Source organism: Sceloporus occidentalis, unplaced genomic scaffold, assembly GCF_023333645.1.
Source record: "Sceloporus occidentalis isolate IW3139 unplaced genomic scaffold, rSceOcc1.0.p SCAF_311, whole genome shotgun sequence".
Lineage (NCBI taxonomy): Eukaryota > Metazoa > Chordata > Lepidosauria > Squamata > Phrynosomatidae > Sceloporus > Sceloporus occidentalis.
This window is the reverse complement of record NW_028317291.1, coordinates 294718-314821: the sequence shown is the minus strand read 5'-3', so window position 1 is coordinate 314821 and position 20104 is coordinate 294718. Positions and strand designations below refer to the sequence as shown.

At 41.1% G+C, this 20104-nt stretch overlaps 1 protein-coding gene across 1 annotated transcript; it reads right to left on the bottom strand.

Moving 5' to 3' along the window:
• Positions 1–4562: 4562 nt before the first annotated feature.
• Positions 4563–10559, bottom strand: LOC149274912 (large ribosomal subunit protein eL36). Its single transcript, XM_089505120.1, has 4 exons — positions 10547–10559; positions 9533–9626; positions 9195–9329; positions 4563–4653 (listed from the first exon to the last, which is right to left on the bottom strand). Exons 2-4 carry the CDS (start codon positions 9623–9625, stop codon positions 4564–4566), a joined length of 318 nt encoding a protein of 105 aa, XP_089361246.1. The 5' UTR covers position 9626; positions 10547–10559; the 3' UTR covers position 4563.
• Positions 10560–20104: the final 9545 nt, after the last annotated feature.

The window sequence follows — 20104 nt, the reverse complement described above, 5'->3', positions numbered from 1 at the left end:
TAAACGGGCATTAGCAAGTCAAACTGGTATACCCGGAAAATAAGCTGGCCATTTAAATACTGCTGGCATGTTCTCACCAGGTGCTTTAAAAGTCATGCCAATAGCTGAGGTATGAAAATGTTTGAGCATCCTTATTTGCTACAGATCGTTTCACAACCTAGTGTAAGTTTCACCTGTCATGGTAGTGATCTTCAAGGGATCACTGAGCTTTACCAAGATTGCTTACATAGCACAGAATAGCACAATGAGGATTATACACAAGTTGTTTGTCATGGATGCAAAAACTTGCTTTTTAGTAAAGTATATTTTTTGGTACAATATAACATATTACACCACGGCATCTTCATACACCTAGTTTCTGGTGACTGGAGCACTCTGGTTTAGTGATGTCCAGATCATGAACGAATCGTTCATTTGATCCGGATCTTTTTAGTGATCCGGACGAATCGGTTCAGTAGACTGAACGATTCATTTGTAGCAGTCCAGTCTGTGAATCATGCAGTTGTAACCTGATCCTAGAGCGAGTCATCGGCAGAGCACTCAGACACAGACTCTGGGATCAGGTTACAGCTCATTCATTCACAGAGCAACGATGACTCAGTCGTTCAATGATTCAAATCTTACAAGGATCCGGATCTTACAGGGATCCGAATCATTCAGAGAAGATCACCATACTTTTATAAATAAATACATTAATAATCACTGCCCCCGAGATTTACATTACCCTTTACCTCCAACTGCACCTTAAGTTAACTTTAAATTAACCCTAGACACCCCATCAACCATGACTGCCCCTAAATTTACCCTAAACACCCCATCAACCATAACTGCCCCTAAATTAACCCTAAACACCCCATTAACCATGGTTGATGGAGTGTTTAGGGTTAATTTAGGGGCAGTCATGGTTGATGGGGTGTTAAGGGTTAATTTAATGGTGAGGGTTAATTTAATAAAGTTAACTTAAGGTGCAGTTGCAGGTAAAGGGGAATGTAAATCCTGGGGGCAGTGAATAATGTATTTATTTATAAAACTATGGTGATATTCTCTGATGTTTGCAACTTTTAGGTCAGGTAGATGCTGTATTTTTGTTTCGGAAGAATACATATTAGAGTACCCTCCATCACAAGCACTTAAGGACACAGGGAGTAGGAAAGCTGGCACTTCAAGTGTTTGTATATATAATATAAAATACATAACCATTTTAGTCCCCTAAGGATGTACAGATGTCCTAAACACCAGTGGCAAGAAGCCCCAGGACATACAGGTCCATCCTGACTATTGCATGGACAGCCTGGATGTCGACAGCTTCCTGCTGACTGGCCTTGTGTAACCGTGTACTATGGTATACCGTCGTTAAAAGAAATGATCATGCATTTACTTTACATAAGTGTCACTGCCAACACCTGCTGGAAGTTCACTTGAGCCTGTTGGGCTCTTCTATCTGCTGTCTGATCACAATTGCAGATCAGGAGGAGAATTCACCCTACTGCACTGGGAACAATGCAAAAAACTAATTAAAAAGTGTCTATTGCCCTTCCCACTAATATTAACCCCTTCAGGACCGGGATTTTGATACTAACGTGTCGCTAAAGGACCGGAGCAGTTTTTGTGTTTTTGCCATGTCTTCAACTGTAATTTCTCTCTTATCAATTGGTGCACCCACACAAATCATATATTGTTTTTTTCAGCACAAGTAGGGCTTTCATTTGAAACCATATTAAGCTGGGTAGTACATTGTTTTGTTTGAAATAAACTGGAAAAAGTGGGGGGAAAATGAAAAACACATTTTTTTACAGTTTTGTATACATACAAATTGTACACACATTGAACCGATGGGAAAAAATTATCCCAAATATATTCATTAACTTGTCCTGATTTGGAAACCACCCAACATGGCCAGGATTTTTATCTATTTTGACCAGTATAGGGCAAATATTGCAAGGCATGCATCACGTTTTTGAAAAGTAATTTTTTTCTAATTTGGCATGGTAGTCTAATAACTCCAATAGTTGTCACAGATACTGATTATCCCCCCAAAATTATATGTTTATGAAAAGTAGATAAGTCAAGGTGTACAACTAGGGTCATTTTGACACTTTTCAAACAGGGATTTTATCGCCAATTGCTGCCAAATTTTGAGGTATTTTTTTTGTTTTTTTTGCATATGTTGCAATGTTGCTTTAGATTTTAAAACACCAAATTGTGTTCACCAACATCCCCCGGTTCCAACAAGGCCTCACACGCATGGTTCATGCATTTTTTGAGGAAGCTATGAGGGCAAAACTGGAACATGCGCATTTTCATTTTCACATTTGGAATTTTCAGAAATTGGTTTCCTGGGCCCCTATCCCATTTGGGACATTTTGGAAGCCCCCCACTGTAAATTACCCCATAAAAGTATATATTTATGAACAGTAGACAAGTCAAGGTGTTCAACTAAGGTAGTTTTGACAGTTTTCAGCTAGCCATTTCTTCACTGATGTATGCCAAAGTTCACAGAAAATGTATTTTATTGCGTTTCTAACAAATACATTTCAATGTTAAAATTTATTTCTTGCACAGCATATGTGCAACAGTGGAAGAAAGCACCACATTTTGTTCACCAACATCCCCCGGTTCCAACACGGCCTCACATGCATGGTTCATGCATTTTTTGAGGAAGCCATGAGGCCATAGCTGGAACATGCGCAAGTTTTCAGGAATTGGTTTACTGGGCCCATATCCCATTTGGGACATTTTGGAAGCCCCCCCACTGTAAAGTACCCCATAAAAGTATATATTTATGAACAGTAGACGAGTCAAGGTGTTCAACTAGGGTAGTTTTGACAGTTTTCAGCTAGCCATTTCTTCACTGATGTCTGCCAAACTTCACAGGGAAATTATTTTACTGCTTTTTTAACGCATACATTTCAATGTTCCACTGAATTTCTTGCACACCATAAGTGCAACAGTGGAAGAAAACACCACATTTTGTTCACCAAGATCCCCTGATTCCAATAAGACCTCACATGCATGGTTCATGCATTTTTTGAGGAAGCTATGAGGGCACAACTGGAACATGTGCATTTACATTTTTTATTAAATATTTTTTTTCATCAGATTACTTGTAAGTGACAGGTTTAGGCCGCTGACATCAATCAGGGAGACCGATCAATAATCAGCGACTTAAAATGTCACCGACAAGTGATCAGGTAATAATTATGATTATTTCATTTATTAATAATTTGTTTTTTCATAATTACCCTAGATGACCCCTCTCTCTTTGTAGAGCAGGGTCATCCGTGGGCTGCCATAATGATCCGATCACTCCTATTGGCCAGGAGCGATCTGATCAGCCCAGCCCAGCATTTGACCTGGAAGCACCCTGGACTTTCAGGTCAGTGCTGTTTTTTTTTAATTTTATTAATTTTTTAAAATTTATTTTTTAATTTTTATTTTTTTTATTATTATTTTTTACATTTTTTTTTTTAACTCTTTCAATGCTGATGCTCCATTGAAGCACAGCATTGACTGATATTTAGTCCCCACAAGCTTGTGGGGACTAATATTAACCCCTGCAAGGCTGCGATGGGGGTCATACACAATCGCAGCATTGAAGGGGTTAATTGAGGTAGAGGGGGGGTAGGGGTTAACTGAGGAAGGGTGGGGGGGTCTGGTCTCCACACTCATGTGGAGACCAAAGAACCCTGTCTCCCTGTCCCTGAAGCTGCCTCTGGCAGCTGGGACACAATCTCCAGAGGACTTCTGGGGGGTCGTTTTTGCTGTTGCTGCAGCAGAGCCCCTACAAAACGGGAATTAACCCCTTCAATGCCGTGATTGCGATCATGGAGCGATCAGGCAGCAGGGGGGTGTTGGATCAGGTCCCCACACTTGTGTGGGGACCCATTCAACACCCCCCCCCCCTTCCATGAAGCTGCCTGTGGCAGCTGAAACCGCGATTGCAGATTTTTCTACAATCGCAGTTTCTGCCTACAAAATCACTCCGTGGGGGTGATCGTGGGCTTGGGGGCGGGCTTAGACAGGCTGTGCTGTCTGCCCAGGAGTCCTGGGCAGGCAGCAGCGCCCCCACGATCACCGCGATTGTGGTGATGTGGGGGCGTTTTTTGGAGGAGACGTACCAGGTACGTCCCGGTACTGAAGGGGTTAAAAAACCTACCCCAAACACCTTAAGTCAATAGTATTATAAAATGTACTATCAGGTAAGATGTAAAGCATGGATGTGGCCCTCTAGAACAAAAATTATGTATGTGAGGTATGATTAATCAGATGTTGAACATAAAATGGATCATTGTTCAGAGCAAGCTTACAAAAGCTTTTTTTCCATTTTAGCATAGGATTATGTATTTCTATATTTTAAGAGGCCCTAATTATTCTGAACAAAATTTGTGCAGGTTCATGGAAAAGGCAAGTCATGGTATAACATGATAAAAATTTTGGCCCTTTGGTTATAAACTGTTTGGGGGGTCCATGACACTGGAGTGTCACTTTAATTGTCTGTCCAAACAAACAAGCAAACGATGTGCATATTTTTTGGAAACATTTAATTACGAGCAGTTGCACAATTTAATCTTTCTTAGCTGCGGCCTTTCTCATGGCTGCCAGCACGTTGCTTAGCTCTTCTCTCTTTCTCTTGGCGCGGATGTGTGTGCCAATCTACAAATGACAACAGAAGAGATATTAGAAGACATCGTTAAGTGACAGATGTTAAGTCAATAAGTGAAATTTTACAGATGTGAAGCGAGGTTAAAAAAACCAAAACATTTTGTACCGAAAGGTGCACCTTTAATAGGTTGTGTATTAAAGAGCCATCATTAATGTAACCAAGCTTGCTAACATTCATAAGATGCTACTGCATTCTGCAAGTTACATCAAATGCCACCATTTTATTAAAAGGACACTCCAGCCATATGTAATTAAATACATACAATAGCTGAAAGGTCCCTTTAAAATATATTGTTTTAGCAAGCCCCTGTAATGCATTTGCCCACCTTCAGTTTTCAGTGCAGGAGGTGTGTTCAGCCAAACAGCTCCTTGCACTGCAGCTTCTACCACAGTTATGTATGTTTTGTTTCTGAAGAATGCATATTAAAATACTTGGGAGTATTAATATGCATTCTTTAGTGAACTGTCCATTTAATATATCCATATCAACAGATAATGTAGAAAAGAAAGCTGTAAAACAAACCAAGCCTTGGAGTGGAAAGCTCTGGACATTTATCCTAGTGGCAGCAGGGAGAATTTTTGTAGGACAACCTTGTCAATAGCTTACAATTTAGATAGGGGAATCTATATTTATGCAGGTTACGCTATTTATGGAAAACCATGCATCACCTGACATTGGTACAAAAACAAAACATTACTCGATAAGGCTAAACAGATTTGTTTTTCTTTAAAGCTCTTCCTTGGCAAAAGTATCCAATATTAGGGGGTAAATACATGGACATAAAGCCCCCATAAGTGAAAGTACACCAACAGGCCCGACACAGGATGGGTGCTATATGCCATAATTAAATCGGGCATAAAATTGGTTCACTGGCTTTTGTGGGTTGCAACACAATATCCCTATAATCAGTTAGGTCATGGAAGTCATAGTACCTAAATACGATATATATACAAGCATATAACAGACGTTTTTCGTTTGTATGTTTAGTCAGGTGGCTTTGATAGGTGCAAAACTATGAAAATGTCAGATCCAAGCAAGGCGACAGGAATAGCCAAATAAACTTGTTTGTTATTCTGGAAACTAAGCATGAATTTGTCATTCCATAACACCAATCCCAGCAGATATGCAGTAACCGGAACTTTTGTTTAACCCCTTCGTGACAAAGGCTGATTTTACTTTTTGTACCCTTTGTGACAATGGCCGTTTTAACATTTCTGCGCTGCTCGTGTTTAGCTGTAATTTTCTTCTTTCCCGTTTACTGAACCCACACACATTAGATATTGTTTTTTTCAGGACAAGAAGGGCTTTCTTTAGATGACATTGTTTTGATTGTATCGCATTATTTACTATTAAAAAAAGTATAAAATATGGTGAAAAATTTAGAAAAAAATGACTGTTTCTAACTTTTAGTTGAAAAATCTTTTACTCATCTATAAAAGGTAATTAAAAAACCTGCTAAATAGATTCTACTATTTGTCCTGAGTTTAGAAATACCCAATGTTTTTATGTTTTTTTGCTTTTTTCTGCACGTTATGGAGCAATAAGTACAGGTAGCGTTTTGCTATTTCAAAGCCATTTTTTCCAAATCTGGTAATTCTTCCCCCCATGTGCCATTTCGGGTATCTTTGAAGCCGGCCAATGCAATTTACCCCATCAAGTCATATATTTTTGAAAACTAGACAGCCCAGGGTATTCCAAATGCTGGTATTTTAACCCTTTCCAAGCACTTATTCTACCATCAGCCTTTGTCAAACTTTATGGTAGTAATTTTTTTGCATTTGTTTTTTCACACACATTTTACTTTAGGTATAAATAAACAGGTTCTGGTATATGTCACTATCAAAAAACACCCCAATATGTGTTTAGCAACATCTCCTGAGTACAGCGATACCTCACATGAATGATTTTTCCTGGCTGTTTGGGGGCAAAAGGGCCACATTTGGGGCATGTACATTTTTCAATGTTGAACTTTGGCATTTGGGGATCCACTGCCCATGCCCTATTTGGTACATCTTTGAGCTGGGCCATTTCAGTATGCCCAATAAAGCTATATATTTTTGAAAACTAGACACCCCAGGGTATTTCAAATGCTAGTATTTTAACTCTTTCCATGCACCATATCTACCACCAGTCTTTGTCAAACTTTGTGATAGTCATTTTTTTCCATTTGTTTTGTCACACACATTTTACTTCAGGTATGAATTAAAAAGTTCTCGTATATGTCACTATCACAAAACACCCCAATATGTGTTCAGCAACATCTCCTGAGCGCAGTGATACCCCACATGAATGATTTTGCCACATTTGGGGCATGCACATTTTTCAATGTTGAACTTTGGCATTTGGGGATCCACTGCCCATGCCCTATTTGGTACATCTTTGAGCCGGGCCATTTCAGTGTGCCCAACAAAACCATATATTTTTGAAAACTAGACACCCCAGGGTATTTTAAATGCTGGTATTTTAACTCTTTGCATGCACACATTTTACCACCAGCATTTTTTTAAAGTTTGCAGTAGTATTTTTGTGTGTGTATTTTTCCCACACACACCTACTTTATGTATGAATTTACAGCTCCTGGTATATGCCGCTGTCACACGACACCCCAATATGTGTTCAGCAACATCTCCTGAGTACAGTGATACCCCACATGCATGGGTTTGTCATTTTTGGGGGGAACTAAAAGGCCACATTTGGTACGTGTGCATTTTTCTAATTGGAAATTAGATGTGTGGCCATCCTTCCCGCCGTGTTAATTGGGACCTTGTTGAACCCGGCCAATTCAATTTACCCCATCAAATCATACATTTTTTAAAAGTAGACACCCCATGGGCATTTAATATGCCAGTATTTTAACTCTTTCCATGCGAGAATTGTTTTAAGCTAATATGCTAATTTTAGGACTTGCTCACAAAAATATATTTTTTATATATATATATTTTTTTTCATTTTTTTTTTACATTTTTTTTCAACTTGAAGGTTCCCCTGATAGTGACATCAGTGGGAAATTATTTTTACATTTTACTGGTTTTTTACTATTTTTTTTCTAATTATTATTAATTTTATTTTATTTTTAATTTATTTTTTCTAATCACACTGTGATTAGAAAGCTGAGCTCCATTGACTTGCATGGTTGAATGCAGTACCTATATTCAACCTGCAAGTGGAGCCAGAGTTCTCTAGAGGGTCTGGAGACTGTCTAGCGAACTTTTTAGACTTTGTTTTTCTGTATTGAATTTTCCCGGACCGCCGCCATCTTGCAGATGGCGAAGATCACCGGCAGCTGCGGCTGTGACCGCTCTCCGGAGCGGTCACAGTCCATCCCCAGGTAAGTGTTTGGTGTCGCTGGATGCCTCCTGATCGAGGCATTCCAGCGACACCATTTAAGTTTAGGAGGCGATCGTTGATCGCCTCCTAAACGCTTTTAAAACGGGCGTCCGCCGCCATACAAAGTATGGCGGATGTTGACGCCCCGGGGAGGGGCCAGAGATGGCCCCTTTGTGCCGATAATGGCGTTGCTGAATGCCTCGAGGTCGAGGCATTACAGCAACGCCGTTTCGGTGCAGAAAGCGAAAATAGATCGCTTTCTGCACCCGTTTAATGACGTGCCGGTCCTGGCACGTCATTTGTCGTTATCGACATGAATTTCCGTGACGTGCCCGGACCGGCAATTGTCATCAAGGGGTTAAGGAGATGATGCTGAATGTTCACTGACCTGATCAGCAGTGTACTGCTTTCTACAAAAGCTCCCTCAGCACCTGATCTCAAAAGACCTCAACATGTATTGTAAACCTCCCTTAAGTGATCAGAGCAGACCTGCCTGCCGTGGACAGCAATGATGATTTTTTGATTTTGCATGTCAATATATATACACACACACACACATATATATATATACACACACACATATATATATATACACACACACATATATATATATACACACACACATATATATATATACACACACACACACATATATCCTAGGCCCACTAACCAAAAGTGTGGTTATGCTTAAGGAAACACTCCAGCCATTACATGCATTTTAACGCACAAGATAGCTATGTGGTCCTTTTAGAATTCTGTGGTGTTGCTTCTGCGCACGTTTGTGAGGATTCTGCAAGAGATCAGCCGAACACATCTCCATGCACGTGATATACTTGGAGCTTTAGCTGAGCCAGGGCTGGAGCTGGCGGCATACAAGGATAGGTTTGTTCAGGCTCCCATGTGCAGCAACTATTTCCACTGAATTGTCATTACTTCAAGCAGCCAATCAGCAACAAGGAATGTTGGACCGTGGAGGGTTTTTCAAAGGCAAATTTAAGAACTCAATGTAATATGCATTTAGTGTCAGGGAGAGTTAACCTACAACTACAAACCTAAACCCAATCACCTTGTAGCACATGACAACCAGGAACCAGTTTACCAAATGCTAAACTGAATAAAGTGAACCCAACTTGCATTAAGACCAAGAAAGTTTTGTACAGATTTTATAGACATTTTATAGAGTTGAGTGCATTGAAATGCTTACCCTTTTCTTAATGAACTTTAGAGCTCTCTTGTCCTTAGACACTTTAAGCAATTCCATGGCACGTCTCTCATAGGGAGCAAAGCCACAGACTTCACGGATCATGTCGCGGACAAACTTGGTGTGCTTGGTCAGGCGCTGTAGAAGAGGATTTGTTTATATCAATACTTTGACACTTAACTGCATGTTTCTTCACTTTCACAGAGAAAAAAAAAAAGATGAATTCATCCAAACAAGAGCTGAGTTTCTGAAGCAACACCGAGTAGGTTAAAGAAATGGTATAAAAATGTAGTGTATTTTATTTATAATAAGCGCTTTCACGCCATGTTTCAAATACTTACCCCTCTCCTACGGCAATGTCTGGGCTTTGCAACATTCTTGGTGACACGGTGGCCTTTGTTAAGGCCCACAGCCATAGGGTATCGGATAGCCATTCTGGAGAGACATTAAACGTCATTTTAGGGAGTTTTTGGTGCAACAAGTAATACATTAAGCTATTTAGCCACAATCCTGGGGAATCTCTACCCCTCCAGTCAAAAAATTACCTTATTTGTTTTTTTTAAGTGCAGATCACCTACCTATCACATTAACAAACCCTGAGCTATAGCTAGGCGTGCTGCTGGATACTCACTTCCAACAGCAAGCATCGCTATGGGGGCTGCTGTCAGCAGCCACCACTAGACACTGGCACAGAAAGCCCTGCAAAGAGGTGATCTGCAGAAGCCACGATACACTTTTCTGTTTAACAAGCTTAGGTAGTAACCTTGGTTTTTAACCCCCACATCTCAAAACTTCAAAGGCAAGTCAGTATACTCCTATTGGCTTAATACAATGACAGCTCTGTAAATGATCTTTTAGAGAGGAGCACCCAAGAGCTGGCAATTTAGTATGAACACAGATTTGTTGGCCGTCATTTGTGAAGCCGCTCAGCAGAGCTACCTTTCCTTAAGCGCTTGATTACTAAACCATCTTTCAACATAATCAAACCTTAAGTTCACACAAACATGAGGCCGACTTCTGTTTCTTCATAACCGTAAGGATTAATCCAGGTCAGAGTCTACACCTTACAACAGCACCAGACGAAACCAATGCAGCACTTATATGCAACACAATCTAAAACTTTCCGTCATGGAGTAAAAAAAAAAAATCCCACGTAAATTCTGGTGAATCCAGGCCCCTGTACACTAACGTAGCGATAGAACATACTTTAAAGTTTTGGCGGTTCTTCCCAGACAATATAACTCCGACCTGATCCCTTAACAACCACGTAACAGATTTCGGCAGATTTTCAGACCAACAACCATGGGATGGAGAAGATATTTTTAAGATTTAACATGCCGATTCAAACACCATACCTTCTCACCGTAATGGCAGACGCACCGGAAGGAAGGAGCTAGGCCGGAAGTACTGTATTTCATACCTCCGTCGAGTCATCCAAGGCTCGAAAGCCAGCAAGAAAGGTCCTGCCGATCTAGCCAATATGGTGAACTATAGAGTATAGTGATGTCATAAGCGTGCGACCTAAAATGCAAAACTTTGTTAGTAGGGAAGGTTTGTTGTGTTTTATGTTTTACGTAGGTTACGTTTGTTTATGCTTAGTTGAGGATAGGCGACAAATCAAACTAAGTAGTATAAACAGTAACCTGTATTACTAGTTACCGGCTACCCTGGTTTAGGTAAAATAAGTTCTGAAATTGGCTGTATACATTATTCACCCACTGCTTGGTTTTGTCGCTTTAAAAGGGATTGACGTCGCAGCACGTTCTGTATTGTCTGTATATTAGATATATCCCTAGTCTCCTTTTTTAGGTTGGCCTGTCACTTTTTGGGACCCAGTTTCTTTTTTTCCTTCCATAAGCTGATGAGGATGAATGTTTATTGTTCTACATCCCAAAACCCTCAATAATGAGTTAATTTATGGAATAAGAATACGTATTTTTTCTAAATGTCTTTTTTAATTGGCCACAATAAAGTCACACCTTTACCCACACCACCCTAACTAAAGTGACCTTCTTTCAAAACAGATTTCAAATATTGGGAGGTACACATTATTAGGTACTAGGGCTGAAACAAAAATCGATAAAATCGTTGTCAACGATTTTCATTATCGATTAGTCGAATCGATTTTTATCGATTTTATCCTTATATAATCCGACCTCAAACAGAGATCGGATTATAACACTAGAATCCAGGTTCAGCGTAAGTGAAGGGGAGTAACGGAGGCTGTCTCTGCGCATGGCGCAGACCCCCACCAGCTGACAGAGAGGATGATCCTCTGCAGGAGACCTCGATTCTCTGTCAGCCGGTGGGGGTCTGCACGATGTGCACAGACAGCCTCTGTTACTCCCCTTCACTTACGCTGAGGCTTCTATGAAGCTGCAGTGTAAGTGCCTGTCAGCAACGGAGGTTCACAAAACACCAGGGAGTCAGGAGAGAGGCAGAGTGGTGTATGGGAGGGGGGAGGAGTCAAAGTGGAGAATGGGAGGGGGGAGGAGTTATAGTGGTGTATGGGGGGTATAATGAATTTCAGGGAGGCAGAATGGCATATCTGGGGGAGTTAGAGTGGAGTATGGGGGGTATAATGAATTTCAGAGTGGCATATCTGGGGGAGGCAGAGTGGTGAATCAGGGAGTATAATGAATTTCAGGGTGGTGCAGGGCATTTATGGGGGGCGGAGTGCCATATAGGGAGGTATAAAGCATAAATGGGGGCGAGTGGCATATTGGAAGTTATAAGGCATATCAGGGGGGCATAAGACATATCTGGGGGTAAAAGGTATATCAGGGGGCTCAGTTGGATATCACTGGCATATAAGGAGTATAAGGCATATCAGGGGGCACAGTGGAATCTCTGGCATATAGGAGGTATAAGGCATATATATGGGGCAGAGTGGCAAGCTGGGGGTCAGATGTGCATAACTGGGGGCAGTTTGGTAAATAAAAGAAAATATAAACAAGGCTTTTTTCTCAGTTTTTATTAAATATGAAAAATAGTCAACATATGAATTAATATTTACTAATAACTTAGTTTAACCTAGTTTGAGAAACACTGTGTTTGGGTTCTTGTAGCTTTTATTATTATGTCAGTAAAATAAGAAGGTGAATAGAGAGAGGCCATTGTGATGAGATGAAAGTGCAAATTGTACTTTTTTATTACATTATTTGAAATTTAAAAAAATTGCATTTTTATCCGATTAATCGAAAAAATAATCGTTAGTTGCAGCCCTATTAGGTACACCTTGCTAGTACGGGGTTGGACCCCTTTTTGCCTTCAGAACTGCCTTCATTCATCGTGGCATACTTTCTACAAGGTGCTGGAAACATTCCTCAAAGATTTTGGTCTATATGGACACGATGGCATCACACAGTTGCTGGAGATTTGTTGGCTGCATATCCATGATGTGCATACCTGGGAACTCTCCGGGTTTGACCTGGAGATTACCGGGTGAGCACTGGTTCTCCGGGTCAAGACCCGAATCCTCCGGTTCGCGGTAGGGGGGTCTTGACACACCCCGCCCATTTTTCCTTTAAATGGGGGTGTTTCCCGCTGCCGTCAGCGGGAACACCGCTAATGTCAGTGTGCAGTCCTGGCTGTGTCCCGCAAGGCCCTGGGTAGCTGGAGCCCAGAAGTTCTCAGGTATGATGATGTGAATCTCCTGTTCCACCACATCCCACAGGTGCTACTGGATTGAGATCTGGTGACTGTGGAGGCCACTGGAGTACAGTGAACTCATTGTCGTGTTCAAGGAGCCAGTTTGAGATGTGAGCTTTGTGACATGGTGCATTATCCTGCTGGAAGTGGGTACTCTGTGGTCATAAAAGGATGGACATCGTCAGCAACAATACTCAAGTAGGCTATCGTGTTTAAAGATGCTCATTTGGTATTAAGGGGTCCAAAGTGTGCCAAGAAAGTGTCCCCCACACCATTACACCACCAGCAGCCTGAACTATTGATACAAGGCAGGCTGGATCTATGTTGTTTACGCCAAAGTCTGACCCTGCCATCTGAATGTCGCAGCTGGAATCGAGACTCAACGTGCTTCCAGTCTTCCATTGTGCAATTCTGGTGAACCTTTGTGAATTGTAGGCTCAGTTTCCTATTCTTAGCTGACAGGAGTGGCACCCGGTGTGGTATTCTGCTGCTGTAGCCCATCTGCTTCAAGGTTCTGTGTGTTGTTCGTTCAGAGATGGTATTCTGCGTACCTTGGTTGTAAATCAGCAGTTTCTAAATATTCAGACCAGTCTGTCTGGCACCAACAACCATGCTGCGTACAGTCACTTATATCCACTTTTTTCCCCATTCTAATGCTCGGTTTGAACTTCAGCAAGCTGTCTTTACACATCCACATGCCTATATGCATTGAGGTGCTGCCATGTGATTAGCTATTTGTGTTAAGCAATTGAACAGGTGTACATAATAAAGTGGCCAGTGAGCGTATGTGCTATAATTACATTACATTACATTTTATCTACAGAACAGCAGATGACTGTATTGCTATTAGGGATAAATGAACAATGCCATTAAAATCGACAGTATACAAAATTGATAAAACAATGGACATACATAAGACATACTACTACTGAAGCAAGAATGAATAGGAAAGCCAAGTGTCTAATTAATTATTTACGTACATAGTTGGAACATTAACCCCTTAAGGACCGGGCTCATTTTTCGTTTTGTACCCTGTGGGACCGAGGCTGTTTTGACACTTTTGTGGTGCTTGTGTTCAGTTGTAAGTTTCTCCTCACCCATTTAGTGTACCCACATAAGTTATATATTGTTTTTTTCAGGACAAGATGGGCTTTCTTCAGATACCATTATTTTGATCGTATCATCTTATTTACTATAAAAAAATTAAAAAAACATGGTGAAAAATTGAAAAAAAAACACATTTTATGACTTTTATTTGAAAAATCCTTTACTCACCTAAAAAAGCAAGTAAAAAAACTAGCTAAATAGATTCTACTACTTGTCCTGAGTTTAGAAATACCCAATGTTTTTATGTTTTTTTGCTGTTTTTTGTAAGTTATAGGGCAATAAGTACAAGCAGCGTTTTATGATTTCCAAATCTTTTTTAACAAATCTGGTCAGTCTGCCTCCATCTCCTCTTTGGAACATCTTTGAAGCCGGTTAACTCAATTTAACCCATTCAAACCATATATTTTTGAAAACTAGACACCCCAGGGTATTCCAAATGCTGTTATTTTAACCCTTTCCATGCACCAATTATACAACTACACTTTGTCAAACTTTGTAATAGTAATTTTTTTTATTTTTTTTCCCACACAAATTGTACTTTAGTTATAGATATACAGGTGCTGGTATATGTCACTGTCAAACAACACCCCAATATGTGTTCAGCAACATCTCCTGAGTACAGCGATACCCCACATGCATGGGTTTGTCAGATTGTTTGGCTGGTAAAAGGCTACTTTTGGGGCATGCGTAATTCAGGTGGTCATTTGGTCATTGTGCCTCCCTCTCCTCTTTGGAATATCTTTGAAGCCGGTTAACTCAATTTAACCCATTCAAACCATATATTTTTGAAAACTAGACACCCCAGGGTATTCCAAATATTTTAACCCTTTCCATGCACCAATTAGAGAACTACACTTTGTCAAACTTTGTAATAGTAATTTTTTTTATTTTTTTTTCACACAAATTGTACTTTAGTTATAGATATACAGGTCCTGGTATATGCCACTGTCAAACAACACGCCAATGTGTGTTCAGGAACATCTCCTGAGTGCAGTGATACCCGACATGCATGGGTTTGTCGGGTTGTTTCAGATTTAAAATGCCACATTTGGGAAGTGCGCTTTTTTTCTCCATTTTGGTCAGTCTGTACCTATGCCCTATCTTTGAGCTAGGCCACTCCAATTTACCCCATCAGCCATTTTTTTTATATATTAGACACCCCTTGGGTATTTGAAGTGCTTTTATTTTAACTCTTTGTTGAGATTTTTGAGAAATTTTAGCACTTGCTCAAAATAATAAACTTTATTTTTTAATTTAATTTTATTTTTTTAATACTTTTTTTATATTTTTTTTTACACATTTTGCTGGTACTGGATGGTTCATCTAGTGACATCACTGCATAATTATTTTTAAATGTTAGCACATTTTTTTGTAATTTTTTTTTCCATTTTTTATTTATTTTTATTTTTTTTGAATATTTTACTAATCACATAGTGATTAGAAAGCTGGGCTCCATTGACTTGCATGGTTGAATGCAGTACCTGTATTCAACCAGCAAGTGGAGCCAGTTCTCTAGAGGGTCTGGAGACCCTCTAGCGAACTTTTTCGTCTTTATTGTTTTATTTCCCGGGCCGCCGCCATCTTGCTTGATGGCGAAGATCACCGGCAGCGGCGGCTGTGACCGCTCTCCGGAGCGGTCACAGCCCACCCAGAGGTAAGTGTTTGGTGTCGCTGGATGCCTCCTGATCGAGGCATTCCAGCGACACCATTTAAGTTTATGGTTTAACACTTTTAAAACGGGCGTCCGCCGCCATACAATGTATGGCGGCTGTTGACGCCTCGGGGAGGGGCCAGACATGGCCCCCGATGCCGATCTCGGCCTTGCTGAATGCCTCGACATCGAGGCATTACAGTAACGCCGTTTAAGCGAAGAAAGTGATCGTTGATCACTTTCTAAGCTTATTTTACTTTTTGACGGTTCAGGACCGTCAAAGGTCATTTAGTGACCTTCATGTCATGACGGTCCTGAACCGGCAAAGGTCGCAAAGGGGTTAAAATGTATATTACCAAATGTATAATGTAAATCACTACAGGATTACCTAATACTGTCTGGAATTTCAGTTTTGTACAGTGGCTATAAAAAGTCTACACACCCCCATTAAAATGCCAGGTTCTTGTGATTTTAAAGAATGAGACAAAGATAACTCATGTCAGAACTTTTTCCACCTTTAATGTGACCTATAACGTGAACAATTCAATTGCAAAACAAGCTGAAATCTTTGAGGAGGGGGATAAAAAAAACCTCACAATAACATGGTCGCATAAGTGTTCACACCCTCTTATAACTGGGACTGTGATCAGAATTAACCAATCTCTTTTATGTATGAATTCATTGGAAAATAAAATTTCTGTCTCTCTTCTCTTCTGCTACTTTTACTGTAGTAGGCAGCAGTAAGGTACAATTTATATTAAAAAACTAATAAAGTCTTTTAACCTGTTAAAACCTTTATGACGTTCTATTCCATTACAAAAAATATTGATGGCATAAAGTAAATAGCGTTGCATGCTCCCATGTATATCGCTATCCACCGGTTGCTGCACACATGTCAGAAGGGATTTTGTCCCACTCCTCTGTGTTATTAATAACAAATTTTTTGTGTTGTATTTGTCCACATTCAAAAATGTATGTGAACCCTTAGGCTAATCACTTCAACAAAAGCTAATTGGAGTAAGGAGTTCGCAAACTTGCAGTCCAATCAATAAAACAGGATTGGAGGTGTGTTTTAGAGCTACTTTGACATAAAAAAAAAAAACCACGCAAACATTTTGAGTTTGCTATTTTCAAGAAGCATCTGCTCATGTGAGCCATGTCTTACAAAAAAGAAATCGCTGAAGACATACAATCAAGAATCATTAATTTGCATGAAGCAGGAAAGGTTTGTGTATGTAGTCCACGATTGTCAGGTACGGTGAGGCACCTGTAGTTTGTATGGAGGAGGAGCCCAATATGCAGGTGTGACGAGATAGTCCGTGGCAAACGGGGAAAGGCAAAAGTCACAGAGGCTAAGTCAAATAGGCAAGCCGGGCTCAGTAGGCAAGCAGCGTTACATAAAGCAAGGTCAATAGGCAATCCGAGGTCAGTAAACAGGCAGAAGAGAGAAAGGGGCAAAAACAGGTCACGAGATGGACAGGGCCCAGAGCAGGGGAATATCTGAACGCCGACATGAAGGAGCTCAGGGGTTTTATAGGGATCTCAGGTGTGACGTCATGCGTCACACCTGTAGATCCGCCCACCATATCTCCCCTCCTGCAGTCTATTGAAGGAGATAGCCCTGGAAGCTGAGGGGGGCGCGCCGGAGTTGCATACAGAAGCACCGCCTCTCCTGCTGGAATGTCCGCCGTCCCGCCGCCACTGTCCTCAGTTCCCCGCACGGACCAGAGGAGTGGAGAACTGGACGATGGAGACTGCAACGAATGCCGTTGCAGAGAGGATCGACACCCCACCGTGCACCCGCGCCGCCCTGTCGCAGGAGAGGAACGAGAACAGGCTGCGCCTGATATTGATACACAATGTCTGCATTGTGGCAAGGAAAAATGTAATTAAACCAAAGTGTATAGCAGGTTACTATAAGCACACAGGTGGTGTTGACTTGGCTAAAAACATATTTAGTTAACAGCAAAACCAAAATTTGTTATATGAAAGTTGCCATTTATCCAATACAAATGGCAATGTTCAATTATTTTGTATTACATAAAAAGGCAGGTACAAGGGATGAATATACCTTCCTTCCGTTCCAGCTGAAGGTCATCCAAGATCCCTTTTTTTAACAACCCTTTAACCTTGCACTTCTGGAGCCTGAAGATATTGCCAGACTTTGCCGCAATTTCCCAGGAAGGATTCCACCAACAGCCTCCAAAAATAGGCCACAGGGAGTTGTATATGCCACACCAGTTTGTATATTAAATACATTTTGTACCTGGGAGAGATGGTATGGCCAATTTCACGGTGAGAGGGGTTAATTTGATTGTATAGAAATGTGGTGCCAAATTTTGTTACAGATGAATTGCCTCTAAGTCTAGCTTCAATGTAAACTGTCTGGCTAATATATCATATATATGCCCAGTGATGTCGGCAGGGGGGGCCATGGCCTCCCCTACATGATATATGGACTTTTTTGTGACAGTGGGGGGTTATTTTTACATGTTACAATTTAATTTTTTTATTTTTATTTTAGTAATCACATTGTGATTAGTGAGGTGGCCTTTATTGACCTGCATGGTTGAATGCAGTACCAGCATAGACCCTCTGTGAACTCTGACATTTGACAGTTAGCGCCACCATCTTGTGAGTGGCAGCAATGCCATTCACTGATGGCGCCTGCGGTTGCTCATCGAAACAATCACAAGGCGATTGGGGTAGGGGGTTGTGTTACTGACATGCCTCGATATTGAGGTATGTCAGCAACACCGATTATACATAGGAAGCGATTGCTGATCCCTTCCTAAGCTCTATTTTAGCTGGTGCAATTTTTTTCGGGGGAAGGCTTTCCTCCCATGATCCACGGCCATCCTCACTTGTGACGCTTCCGTGGGTGCTGCAAAGCCGCCGATCACGGCAAAAATGCCACAATTGAGGCGATGCAGGTATTTGACAGAAGTCTGTACATGGACGGGCATTGTCACAAATGCATTGCACCGTGAGCCTGTACATGTACAGCTTTGTCGTGAAGGGGTTAATACTCATGCTTCCTTTTCTGCATTTGTAGAACAGGGAAAACACACCCTACAAAAGAGTACAAATACGACAAGCGCAACTTAAGCTGTTTGGAAGGAATTGTGAAGTCCATGGAACTGAGTCATAAGAAGAAAGTGTGACATATCTATGGGCTTCATAAACTGTAAAAAACAAATTATAGATGTGAGAATTATCTCCATGGCAAGCACAAAATCAAAATTCCCTATTTGGACTGGTCTGCACTGTTCCAAAACACATGGGGATGGGTCACTTATGGTCCCTATAGGTATGTCTATACCATCTCTGGGCCGGCTTAAAAACTTGAGATGAACTAAGAAAGTATAAATCTAATGATCGGGAAAATGGTGTGCTTACTAGGGCCAAGATCTAATTTTAAGTAAGTTGCCATATTTCATTGAGAGAGCGCTACAGACTTCAAGTTAGTAGTTTTCTGTTAATTTTTCCTTTTTATCTGGTGTAATCTGTTTGTTATCTATATGCCTTATGTCTATTGTTTGTTCATAATAAATATTCCTTTTATTAAGTTCTGCCTTTATCTGGTAAAGACTCACGTCACCCGACTAATGTATTGGTGATTTGAACTCACATAGATCTTGTGTTAAAGCGTACTTTGTGGGTTTTTGGTCTCATTTGGACCAATGCACCCTAAATTGTCTTGGTGGTGACAGCGTTATGCTATTAGTTAAAACGTAAAGTGTGGGTGATATTAAGGAGGAATTTTCATCATTATTTCTGTTCTAAGGCAGACAGATAGTGAACGGGTACGCCCGTGATGGTATAGATTTTTTTTATTGATGCCCCGAGGTTCAGCGGCTCTGTTGTGGAAAAACAAACAAACAAAAAAGGTGCTCTGTGCCAGAAGGCCATGGTGGACACCAGGTTTGTTCTTCATTTTCTTCTGGGCTGCACTCCCCAACAACATATGAGCATACCTGGGAACTCTCCGGGTTTGACCCTGAGATTGTCGGGTGAAGCACCGCTTCTCCGGTTCAAGACCCGAATCCTCCGAGTCTCGGGAGCGGGATCTTGACACGCCCCGCTCCCCGCCCATTTTTCCTTTAAATGGGGGTGTTTCGGGAACGCCCCGTCAGCAGGACCTTCCACCGATTTCAGCGGGACGTCCCACTGACGTCAGTGGGCAGTCCTGGTCGTGTCCCGCATAAGTTCCCGGGTATGCATATGAGGCCCCTTTCTTCCCTCCCCAGCTGGAAGGCCGCACAAGGGGCAGGGCAGCTAAAAAATCACATTGGGGACCCAGCTCCACCATGGCATTTTCAGTGTCAGGTCAAGTCCTGTGCTCTGTATGCATTCTTCTGTGTTTCTGAGCTTTTCGTGATGTGTATTTCACTCCAAAAAGTGCTCCTTTTAGAAGCCCCAGCCTTTTAGGCTAGGGTGATAAAAATTTGAGTATTATGGTTATTCTCACCAACTTATACAAAACCTACACATGTTGAGTATT

What these genes read in the sequence shown, in the direction of transcription:
- LOC149274912 (XM_089505120.1), bottom strand. Translation starts at nt 9,625, where the DNA reads ATGGCTATCCGATACCCTATGGCTGTGGGCCTTAACAAAGGCCACCGT. An exon ending in GACATTGCCGTAGGAGAGGG is followed by an intron (nt 9,330 to 9,532) that starts GTAAGTATTTGA and finishes CCTCTTCTACAG; the next exon opens with CGCCTGACCAAGCACACCAA. An exon ending in TAAAGTTCATTAAGAAAAGG is followed by an intron (nt 4,654 to 9,194) that starts GTAAGCATTTCA and finishes TGTCATTTGTAG; the next exon opens with ATTGGCACACACATCCGCGC.